This window comes from Suncus etruscus, chromosome 16, assembly GCF_024139225.1.
Source record: "Suncus etruscus isolate mSunEtr1 chromosome 16, mSunEtr1.pri.cur, whole genome shotgun sequence".
Classification (NCBI taxonomy): domain Eukaryota; kingdom Metazoa; phylum Chordata; class Mammalia; order Eulipotyphla; family Soricidae; genus Suncus; species Suncus etruscus.
Window position 1 is genome coordinate 76,071,999 of NC_064863.1, and position 12,529 is coordinate 76,084,527.

General features: G+C 37.6%; 1 protein-coding gene across 1 annotated transcript in view; it reads left to right on the plus strand.

Annotated features, from left to right (window-relative positions):
* Positions 1–12,529, plus strand: part of PTPN13 (protein tyrosine phosphatase non-receptor type 13) — a 196,595-nt gene that overhangs the window by 101,071 nt on the left and 82,995 nt on the right. Inside the window, exons 10-14 of the mRNA XM_049789778.1 lie at positions 7,314–7,388; positions 7,504–7,678; positions 8,923–9,076; positions 9,875–10,013; positions 11,044–11,196. Coding sequence (XP_049645735.1) covers positions 7,314–7,388; positions 7,504–7,678; positions 8,923–9,076; positions 9,875–10,013; positions 11,044–11,196 — 696 coding nt within the window. The remainder of the gene's footprint in view (positions 1–7,313; positions 7,389–7,503; positions 7,679–8,922; positions 9,077–9,874; positions 10,014–11,043; positions 11,197–12,529) is intronic.

The following is a 12,529-nucleotide window of genomic DNA, read 5'->3' on the forward strand; positions in this document are numbered from 1 at the left end:
GTGCTGTCTCTCCGGGCCCTAATCTTGAGGTCTTAAATCCACTTTGAATTGACTTTTATGTAAGATGTGAGATATGGATCAATCTTTCTTACACGAGGTTATCCAATTCTAATTTAAGTTCGTGCTCTTTGTCAAAGATTAATTGACCATATATTTGGGGGTTTGTCACTGGATATTCTGACTCAGTAGTCTGAGTGTCTGCCTTTGTTCCAGTACCATGCTGTTTTGATCACTATACCTTTGCAGTAGACCTTTAAATTAGGTAATGAGATGCCTCTCAGTTTCTTGTTTTCAATATGGATTTGGCTATCCTAGATCTTATATGGTTCCACACATATTTTATAATTGATGGATCTAAGTTCTTGAAGGATGTTATATGAAGTTGAATAGGGAGTGCCTTGAATCTATCTAGTAGTTTAGGAAAGATGGTCATTTTGATCATTTTGATTCCATGGGCATGGAATGATTTTCTATTTCCTAGGTCAGTGGTTGGCAATCTGCGTCTCGCAGGCCACATGTGGCTCTTTACACTTTTAATTTGGCTCTTCTGTGTGCTGGGTGGCCGCTCCAGGAGTCAGGACTCTGCTCTTAGCCTCTGTCAGTGCGTGCCCTGTGTGCAACCCCAGCAGTCCGCTCAAAGACTGTAAGATGATACCCAGTATCAATCCTAAACAAAGGTGTTCCCCCAAAGTCATCCTTTCTTAAACCTCTTCCTTTGATATGTAAAAGTCCACTGAATATGTACTTTTGTCTCTCTCTCTTTACATGAAGCCTCCTGGTATTGGGAATTGGTTTTAATAAAGAAAGAGGTGTTCTAGCTTTTTGGGCTCCAGGCAGAGAGTACAAGGTAAAAGGCCATGGACTCAATGATCATCCTTTCCTGGCTAGCTTGGTTTATTATTTCTTTCCTGCTACCCTGCTTCTTCAGACCAGGTTGGGTGGGGTTTAGAAATACAGTGCCTGGGGGCCGGGAAGGTGGCGCTAGAGGTAAGGTGTCTGCCTTACAAGCGCTAGCCAAGGAACGGACCGCGGTTCGATCCCCGGCGTCCCATATGGTCCCCCCAAGCTAGGGGTGATTTCTGAGCACATAGCCAGGAGTAACCCCTGAGCGTCAAACGGGTGTGGCCCAAAAACCAAAAAAAAAAAAAAAAAAAAAAGAAATACAGTGCCTGGAGTGATCTTAAAACACATATTTTATTTTGCACAAGAGTGGGCATCTTCCATGAAGGGATTCTCAACCCCAGAGTTTTCTTTTCCGTGGATTCTCATGTTCAGAGTACTCATGATTAAAGTTGTGAGCTAATGTCCTTAAATGCTGTTTTTCATATTGATTATGACTTTCTATATAATATAAATGGCAATAAGAAATTTTTTCAAGAGTGAAAACATTTCAATATCTCCTTCTCAGACACAGCTATCCCAGAATCAGACTCTCTTTTGAACACATCCATCTTATGTCTCACTGTTAAAACTACTTGTGAAACTCCCCTGCAGAGAAATATTAAATTCATAGAGAAAATGAACAATATCTGCCAAATATACAAACTTAGCTACCCATTCCTTGTCCAACTGGGCTGTACAAAGTCAGAGTTCTGCTCTCACAGGAACTGCATTACTTCTTCCCTCTTGCCAACAAGGTGAGAGAGCACCCTTCCCCTGAACAGCCACTTTACTTCTTCATGGAGATAATGCTAGTAGTGGACATCCATACTCTTACCCAGGGTGGTGAATAGCCTGGATTTGATCATAATTGTGAATTTCACAAATTATCTTTACTGTGTCATCTGTCACAGAGTTTAGTTCAGCAGGGAGTTTTTCTAAATCCAGTCTATCATAAAATGAGAGGATACAATGTACGGGTGTGCAACTTCTGTTTCTTGTGACTACACAAAAACACTGAGCCATGCACAGTGCATCATCTGTACATACATCAACACATCAGATTATTATTCTGAGTTAAATGAGTCAGAAGGAGAAGTGTAGACACAGAATAATCATTTGTGGCATATAAGAATAATAAATGGCTATATGGTATATATATATATATATATATATAAACCTTCACCAATGCAACATTCCCATCACGAATATCCCAAGTGTCCTTCCTCCCCACCCACACTGGCCTTTTTTAGGGATCGTTTAGTGCAGTCACAGAAATAATTACACTGAGAACTATCATAACAAAATGTGACTGAATGAGGGAAGTAGAAAGCCTGTCTAGAGTACAGGCCGGTGTGGGGTAGGGAGGAAGGACAGAGAAACTTTGATTTACCTTCCAAGCCTGTTGAAACATCGCCAAGAAAATAATTCAGATATTGACATTCTATTTTAAAACAGCGCTTTTAAGTAGGGAAGCTTTTCTCAAGAGGTTTCAGGATTTCAGAAACAACAAAGCGACATTGGCCTTTGTTAAAAACCCTCTGGATGCCACTTAAAGGAATTAATTTTTCTCCCTTTAAAATCGACATGGGCAACTTTGAAATGCAATTTCTGGATTTAAAAAACAAAGAACTGTGGAGCTCAAAATTTGAACGTCTTTGTGCTAATTTAGAAAGATTGAAGAAACACAAATGTGAACTTAGTTTACAGCACAAGTGGTCTGCTTTGAAAGACCTGGAGAGACCTGGAGAAGGAAAATATGTTGATTTTTAACACCTGGAATAGTATTCCTGACTCATATAATCAACTAAAAAAGCTAGCGTTTGCTGTTGTTTCCTTGTTCAGGTCTATTTATGAGAACAATCATTTTCAAGCATGAATCTTATCAAGAGTAAATTGAGAAATTGTCTCATCAATGAGAACCTGGAATTATGCCTAAATTAAAAACAACAACATACAAACCTGACTTACTCAAACTAGCCAAAGAAATGCAAGGCCAATGTTCACATTAGTGTTTGTGACTTTGTCAGTCATTGTCAGGATGTAATTTTCTCTACATTGTAGGCAAATTTTATGGAATTTAACATCGATAAATAATATCGTTCTAAAGTTTTTGGTTTATTAGTTGTGTTATTTGTATCCTCCTGACCTATGTGGATACTTGCATGCAAAATATTCTCAATAAAAGCTTATTGAAACAGTGTACCATCCTATGTATTTTCGGTTTTAAAAATGTGGCTCTCGGGGCCGGAGAGATAGCATGGACGTAAGGCATTTGCCTCGCATGCAGAAGTTAGTGGTTCAAATCCCGGCATCCCATATGGTCCCCTGAGCCTGCTAGGAGCGATTTCTGAGCATAGAGCCAGGAGTAACCCCTGAGCGCTGCCAAAAACAAAACAAAACAAAACAAAACAAAATAAAAGTTGCTCTCAAATTTCAATCGTAGTTTTGGCGAGATTTGGCTCAGTTGAAAAAAAAGGTTGCCAACCACTGTCCTAGGTCATCTTCAATTTTGTTCCTAGGTATTTTGAAGTGTTCATGGTATAGGTTTCTAATCTCTTTTGTTAGATTGATTCCTAGATACTTGTTAGTTTTGGACACTATTTTAAATGGGACAGACTCTTTGATCTCTGAGTCAGATAAACAAATTGTATAAATGAATGCAGTTGTCTTTTGTGTGTTGACTTTGTAGCCAGCTACTTTGCTGTATTGGTTTATTGTTTTAGGAGCTTTTTCGTAGACTCTACCAGTGGTCCTCAAACTATGGCCCGCGGGCCACATATTGTATTTGTATCTGTTTTGTTTCTTCATTGCAAAATAAGATATATGCAGTGTGCATAAGAATTCGTTCATAAGTTTTTATTATAGTCAGACCCTCCAATGGTCTGAGGGACAGTGAACTGGCCCCCTGTTTAAAAAGTTTGAGGACCCCTGCAGTGTCTTTAATGTATATCATCATGTTGTTTGCAAATAGAGAGTATAGCTTCCTCTTTTTCAATTTGGATTCTTTTGATTTCCTTCTCTTATCTGATTTCTATAGCTAGGACTTTAATACTTCTAATACGTTGAATGAGAGTGGATATCCTTGCCTAGTGTCTGACCTTAGTAGAAATGCTTTCAGTTTTTCATCATTAAGAATAATGTTGGCTGTCACTTTTTATAGATAGCTTTTACTGTCTTGAGGAAGGTTCCTTTCACATCTGTTTTGCTGAGGGTTTGAATTAAGAATGGGTGTTGTATTTTGTCAAATGCTGTCTTTGTGTTAATTGATAAGATCATGTGATTTTATTTTTATTGAGACCATTGTGAATGACAAGTCTTTCACAGTTGTATTCTAGTCATTTAATGACCATTCCCACCACTAGGGTTGAACTCCCTCTGCCATAGTTCCCAGCATGCATCCCATCGCTCCAACTGTAGCCCCCAGGGCTACCAGTGTAACAGGTCCATTTTGTGTTTAGCTTATTATAGTTTGGGTCTCTTGATTCTATTGTCATTGACTTTGGGTTGGGTATCTAGATCTGACCTTTTTTTTTTCTACTCAGTGATCCTGATACTGCTTGGCCCCTGAGCCTCATCCACTTTTTTTTTTTTTCCTTTTCTCAATTTGTCCGGAAGACATGGAAAATGATTCAAGTTCTATGGTTCTATGGAAAAGGTGTGAGCCCCTTATCTAGATTATAAATAAAGTTAAAAGAAAAAGAGAAAGAAAGGGGGTAGGGGCAGATGTGGCTTGTTTTATTTTGGTTTTTGTTTCCTGGGGGTTTTTTGCACTGGCACAGCAAATTTTGGGGAAATTAGAAAGGAAATTTCATTAGCCTAAAAAATACAGGGTGTCTCCACCCATGAAGCATTCTATCAAAAGACTGTCTTTGGGGTTTGGGCTTGTGGGTTGTCCAAACCCAATGTTTCTCTTTATGGTCCCAGAGAAAGTTCTGCTCAGATGCAGTTGTCAGTCTTTTGTAGTTAGAGATTTTTGTTTTTGCACAGGTCCTAGGATGAAGCCTAGAATAAAGTTTTTTTTCATGGTTCCAGGACAAATTCTGCTTAGTCATGGTTTGTTGTAGTCAGTCTTTTGTGTACTTAGAGTTCTTGGTTCTTGCATAGATCCTAGGACAGAGCATCTTCTGATTTCATTTCACTGTTGGGTGATGAGGTAGGGAAACCTGCCTGTACATCATGTTGTCGCTGTTTCCTCATCGCCAGGTGTCTTATTGACCTGCCCTGGAGTAGATTGGTGCCAGGGTGGCATTCAGGCCTCCCCTGAGGGAGTTTGATTTCTTGTGCTTGTGCCATAAAACTATGCCAGTACCAATGTTGGGATCTGAGGTTCAGGGTTTGATGGTCAATGTTTCATCCATTGAGGCCTAAGTCAAGTCACAGATGATGTGATTTTTTTTATCCTTTCTTTTACTCATGTGATATACGATGTTAATTGATTTGTGTATATTGAATCATCCTTGCATCCCTGGGATAAAACCTACTTGGTCATGATGTATAATCTTTTTGATGTGTTGTTGGATTTGGTTTGCTAAGATTTTGTTAAGGATTTTTGCATCAATATAATCTAACTTATTTTAAGTTGTATCTCCAACAGTTAACCAAATCCATTGGTAATAAAAGTGGTAAAGTAAAAGAGTATATTAAACAGAAGTAAATGCAGAATGTAGATTCCACTTTCTTTAGTTCCTGGTATGTGATTTTCTTATTAGGTCAGTAGCAGGACCAAGATAATGATATCTAGACTCTCCCAAGTCTTCTCTATTAAAACACATAGTATCTACATAAATATATTTGGATTCACATATTACTTTATAATAATTAAAGGATTCAGGTCCTTTAATTATGGCTTTCTGTGTTTTCTATAATTTTAATTTTTTAATTAAAGCACCATGATTTACAAACTTATTCATGTTGAGTTTTAGACATGCAATGTTCCAGCACTAATCCCACCACTAGTGTTAGCTTTCCTCCACCAATGTTTTCATGGTCCCTTCCACCCATCCTTCATCACCAGCAACCTTGACAGTCACATTTGGTAGATTGGGCCATACCCAGCAGTGTTCAGTGCTTTGCATTCAATGATCACTCCTGGCATCCTTTGGGGAGCATATGGGTGCTGGGATTCAAACATGGGTCAACCATGTACAAAACTTGTACCATAACCACTATACTCTCTCTGGTCCCAAATAAGAACTTTTTAAAATTTGGTTGTTGAACTTTGGATCTCTTTATTTCAGTGTTCATGACTTTGTAGTTTGAATATTTAGCTATATCATTGTTTAACACCACTAATATACATGGCTCCCTTTGACCCCTATCCTCCTGTTGTCTTCTAGTCCCCTAAATTTCTTTCCTCCTCTGTCCTTCTCTTCCCTATATTTTGTGGCCAGGGTAATCTAAGAATTCCCCCCCATTAACATTGCATTTCCTCATCCAATTAGTCTGTACACCACAGATAAGTGAGATCATCCTGTATTTGTCTTTCTTCTGGCTTACTTTATTTAAAATGACCTTTCAATTCTATCCATGTTGTAGCAGATTGCATGATTTCATCATTTTTCAGTTTGTTTTGGTTTTTGTTTGGGGCCTGCAACTATTGATGCTCAGGACTTACCTCTAACTCTGAAGTCAGGAATCACTCTTGGCAGTACTCTTGGACAACATATAGGATATTGGGGATCAAACCCTCATCAGCTGCATGCAAAGCAAATGATCTACTCTCTGTACTATCATTTGGAATCCCAAATTACTACTTTTCTGAAGAACAAATTGAATAATACTCTAAAACAATATCCTTTTTCAATTACTGCCACATTATTAATAGTACATCACATTTTAAAATGAGTTTGGGAACTATATTCTTTCAGATACTAATACTACTAATTTTGAAATCTGACTATCTAGAAGCCAAAAATTAACTCATAAAGCAAATTTTTCTAGTTACATCTCTGTGACCCCTGGTGGAGACAGAAAGAACATATAGTGCCAGGCATCTAGCTCACCTCAACAGCATTACATAGCAAGCACCTTACCAATACTCTGCTCTATTTCTTCAGCCTCTATCATACTTCTTTTTTTTTAGAATATGTACATGTGGGGCCAGAGCGATAGCACAATTGTAGGGTGTTTGCCTTGCACACAGCCAACCTGAGATAGACTTGAGTTTGATCCCCGACATCCCATTCCTGAGCCTGCCAGGAACGATTTCTGAGTACAGAGCTGGGAGTAACTTCTGAATGCCTCCTGGTACCCCTCCTGAAAGAGGCAAAACAACAACAACAAAAAAGAATATATACATTTGCTTAGATCACTTAGTTTTGCTATGGTAGTTTTATGCATATTTTTTACAGTTGCCATTTTTATCCTATTATATTTTCCTTCAAGGAAAAATCTAGAATAAATCGTAAAAACTGTTGTTCTGTTACTTGCAGAATTTCTTTGGCCCTGAATTTGTGAAAATGTCCGTTGAACCATTTATATCTTTGGATTTGCCACGATCAATCCTTGTAAGTAATAAAACAAGCTTTATTTATTTCAATAATTTCACCAATGATTTTTTAAATATAGTTGAAATTCTAATAATGCTTGCTTTAATAAATGTCCATTTTTTTTAAATTGTAGACCAAGAAAGGGAAGAATGAAGATATCCGAAGAAAAGTAAACATAATGCTTTTGAGTGGGCAGAGATTGGAACTAACCTGTGATACTAAAACCATATGTAAAGATGTATTTGATATGGTTGTGGCCCATATTGGCTTAGTGGAACACCATTTGTTTGCTTTGGCTACCCTCAAAGGTACCAGGACATTTTAAATTCAGGGTAAAGCCTGGGGACCTGGCAGCAGTCTGACTTCTTTTAGCCATTATGTTCAGTCTTGTGGAAATAAAGACCAAATGAACATGTCTGTGTTGAATAGTAAAAGTTAGAAACTGTGCCTTCTCCCAGTAAAATTGTGTAATTTCAGGAGTTGTGTCTTAGGGCAAATTCCTTACCTAGTTATTAGGATTTTTTTCTTGATTTTGTATAAAAATTGAGTTGTTACATCTTACAGATCATTATATATGTTAACTGCCTACATATGTATTCTAGAAATTACTATCCCACTAAAATGAATTTAAATATATATAGCTTAGGCGCTGGAGCTGTGGCACAAGCAGTAAGGTGTTTGCTTTGCTAGCGCTAACCTAGGACGGACTGTGATTCAATCCCCTGGCATCCCATATGGTTCCCCAAGCCAGGAGTGATTTCTGAGTGTATAGCCAGAAATAACCCCTAAGAGTTACTGGGTGTGGCCCAAAAACCAAAAAAATAAAAAATAAAAAAGCCTCTAAATATATATAGTTGAAACTTGTTTTTGAATTTTCACATTTGTTTCCTGAATCTACTGTCAAAAAAAAATCCTAACTAAAAATAAGTCATTTTGTGTATTATTTCTCTCTTTTTTGTTGTTGTTGTTGTTGTTGTTGGTTTTTTATTTGTTTGTTTTAGGGACATATCTGGCAGTACTGGGTTATTCTTGGCTATCTGCATTCAGGAATTACTCTTGGCAGTGCTTAGGGGACCATATGGGATTCTAAGGATCAATCCCAGGTCTGCCGCATATAAGGAAAATGCTCTATTTACTGTATTCAGGTCCCATTTCATGCATTCTTAAGCATGATATCCTTTGAACTCTTAGACTTTGACAATGACAGTGAACTCAGAGCACAGCCATAAGAACTCAGTTGCTCTTGAATACATCTTTAAGAAATGGTTAAATTTGTGTGTTTATGCAAATTGGTCTGCAATCTTTGGAATGCCTGCTTTCTTCAAAATTTAACTCAGAGAAGCTGACATTGCAGGATACTACAATTGAGTCAGAGTAGAGGATCATTGTCACTTCAATGGTGAGCTTGAGTATAGCATTATACCCCTAAAACATAGAAATATTTACACTCACAATCCTGCTCCTATGTGAAACTACTTTTGTTGACCAAAAATTGAAAGAACTGAAATGTCTTTATTTTTACTTCATCTGAACATTTTTTTCATCATTTTAGATAATGAGTATTTCTTTGTTGAACCCGACTTAAAATTAACCAAAGTGGCTCCAGAGGGATGGAAAGAAGAACCAAAGAAAAAAAGCAAAACCACTATTCATTTTACTTTGTTTTTTCGCATTAAGTTTTTTATGGATGATATTAGTTTAATACAGTAAGTATACTAAGAATTTCGGTTTTTATCTTTGTGACTCTTTACCTTTTGACCCTTTAGGTTATTGATACTGAATTATTTGATTCTGATAAATAATAGTATCTTTTTATTATAAAAGAAATGTGGTCGGAGCGATAGAGAGTACAAGTTAGGAGGTTGCCTTTCATACAGCTAATCTTGGGTTTGATCCTTGGTATCCCATATAGACTGTGGAGCCTCGCCAGAACTGGTCCTTGAAAGCAGCCAGTAGCAATGTATCCAGCATTGCTGGATATAACCCAGAAACAAACAAAAGAACTATTTCCTAAACTATAGTATATTGACTTTTTTTTTTTTTTTTTTGGTTTTTGGGCCACACTCGGTGGCTTACTCCTGGCTATAAGCTCAGAAATTTTTCCTGTCTTAGGGACCATCTGGGATGCCAAGAATCGAACACAGGTTCATCCTGGGCAGCCGCCTGCAAGGCAAATGCCCTACTGCTGAGCTATTGCTCCAGCCCTAGTATATTGACATTTTATGCCTTATGATCTTAATAGCGAATCATCTTGAAATTAAGCTAATGTGCCTGTAGTAAAACTTATTTGGGCCGAAGAGATAGCACAACAGTAGGGCGTTTTGCCTTTTGCCTTGCACGCAGCCGACCCAGAACAGATGGTGGTCTGAATCCTGGCACCCCATATGGTTCCCTAAGCCATCCAGGAGCGATTACTGAGTGCAGAGCCACCGGGTATGATCCAAAATCTAAAGATAAAAACAAATTTCAAGATTCAGTATTTTGATGTGTTTTTGCTTTTTCAGACATACTCTGACCTGTCATCAGTACTACCTTCAGTTGCGAAAAGATATCTTGGAGGAACAGGTTCATTGTGATGATGAAACTTCTTTATTGCTGGCCTCCTTGGCTCTCCAGGCTGAATATGGAGATTATCAACCAGAGGTAGGAATTTTTCTTCAGGGTCACTTTGAATTGCTCTTATTTTTTCCTGCCTTTTTTGTTGTTGTTGTTGTTGTTACTGTTGCTAATTCTGGGACAGTGGTTTGTAGATAAAACTGAGGCCATTTGCATCTTTAAGTACATTATAGCTTTTAATTATCGTTTTGATCTTTATTTTATTTAGGTAGCATAATTACAGTAATCTTAATTTTTATGGTCTTGATGTAAAGACTTACTAAATCTTTACTATCACTAAAGGGCCTAAGAATTTCATAATGGGAAGGTTAATGAAATACTAAACCTGGTTGGGATTGTTGCAGTTAGTTCTAGATAGGACCAGCATCCCTGTGATTATCAGTCCTATAAAATCTTGCATAGTTCAGCATTTGCTGGACCTGCTTCAAGTTGTCTTGCTTCAGAGGTTTGTTTGTTTGGTTAGTTGGTTGATTTGGGGTGGGGGCCACCCCAGGCAGTGCTCAGGATTACTCCTGGCTCTGCACCTCAAGGATGACTCCTGGCAGCAGTGCTCAGGGAACCATATTGGATGCCAGGAATTGAATATGGGTCAACCGTGTGCAAAGCAAACACCCTCCCTGCTGTACTGTCGCTCCAGCACCTTGTGCGGAAGCCTGGAATCTAGCACTTAACTTTCCTTTTCTACTTCAGAGACTAGACATAGGGATTACCAGCCAGATAGGAGTGAAACAGTCAGTTTCTTTATGTAGAGATCCATGCTGTGATAGGCTAAAGACTTACTAGAATTCATTCTATGGAACACAGATGTGTAAGGTTTAATCTTGCTAGATAAATGGACCTACAAGAAAGCAAAGTTCATGAGTTATCTTTCAAGCATCTTGACATTCTGCCCAAATTTACCGTTAATTTGTTTTTTCCACATTATTGGATTAAAGCTGAAGACACCCCAGCGACATGTAGAAGTAGAAGTATCTTATCCCTTGGGGAATGACAGGAACTATAAAATAGGTGGAAAAAGCCAAATAAAGAACTACTTACAAAAATGTTCTCTTTCTAGGTTCATGGTGTGTCTTATTTTAGACTGGAGCATTATTTACCTCCCAGAGTGATGGAGAAACTTGATTTATCCTATATTAAAGAAGAATTGCCTAAATTGCATAATACTTATGTGGGAGCTTCTGAAAAAGAGGCAGAATTGGAATTTTTAAAGGTAAGTATGCAAGATCACTAATAATAAAATTTATACCTCTGTCACATAAGCAGTAAATTAGGAAGATATATCTGAAAGTACGGATGCTACTAAAGTATCAAAAACTATATTGTGCATTTTATCATCACAGTTATTCCTGACTAAAATCATGGTATTTTCATTCTCTTTATGAGAAAGAGGGAACGAAAGCTCAATACCATTTCCCAAAGTCAAAACTACAAAAACATGCTGCAAAACCCATATCAGAAAGCATGTTTTTATTCTTTTTTATATTATTAAAATCAAGATACAATAAATAAAGAAAGGCTGCTGAATTTGGTGGCTGGCTGAATATGAGAAATGTATTCATACTATTTCTAGAATTTCTTTGGTTTTGTTTTTTGTTGTTTTTTTTCTTAAAAAGCTTTAATATTCAGTTTTCTTGTCTAAACATAGCCTTTCCAGTGCAAGATAGCTAATTGATATTGGGAAAAAGAGATCAGAAAAAAAAGTTACAGTTCTTATTGTACTCCAGCTTCCTGTGTCCCTTTAAATATATAATAATGCAGATGAGGTAATCCTGTATATCCTTTCAATACAGAACACCAATATATGATAGATCATATAAAGAAAAGGAAAACTATCAGAATGCTCTTTTTCAGTACCTTCGGAAGGAGCTTCCGTTTGCAACTTTATATTAGAGTTTGTTCAGCCCCATGAAAGATTTCTATTTATCATTACAGCACCTTTGGGGCCTGATAGATAGCATGGAGGTAGGGCATTTGCCTTGCATGCAGAAGGATGGTGCTTTGAATCCCAGCATCCCTCATGGTCCCCCGAGCCTGCCAGGAGCAATTTCTGAGTGTAGAGCCAGGAGTAACCCTTGAGCACTGTCAGCTGTGACCCAAAAAATAAAACAAAACAAACAAACAAAAAACACAGATATAGTTACAGCCCCTTTAATCTAGAATTCATGGCAGGAAGGAAAATTTCACCGGAATGTCTATTTAAATAGAACCTATTAATCTCAGTATACTCCTCTAAAGTTTGACTTCTGCTTTAGATCATACTGCCTTTGAAAACCTTTTACATCTTTTGGCAAATTTTCTTAAGGTATAATTTATACACAGTGAAATTCATCACTTTTAATGTGCTCACTGCTCAATTCAGTGTGTATTGAAAAATAAATACAATTGAAGGGCCAAAAAAATATAGCACAGCAGATAGGGCACTTGTTTTACGCGCAACCAATCAAGTTCAATACCCAGAAGTCCTGGATTCAGGTTTTCCAAGCTCTGCTAACAGTGATCCCTGAGCAGCGAGCCAGGATTAAGTCCTGAGCACCACTACATGG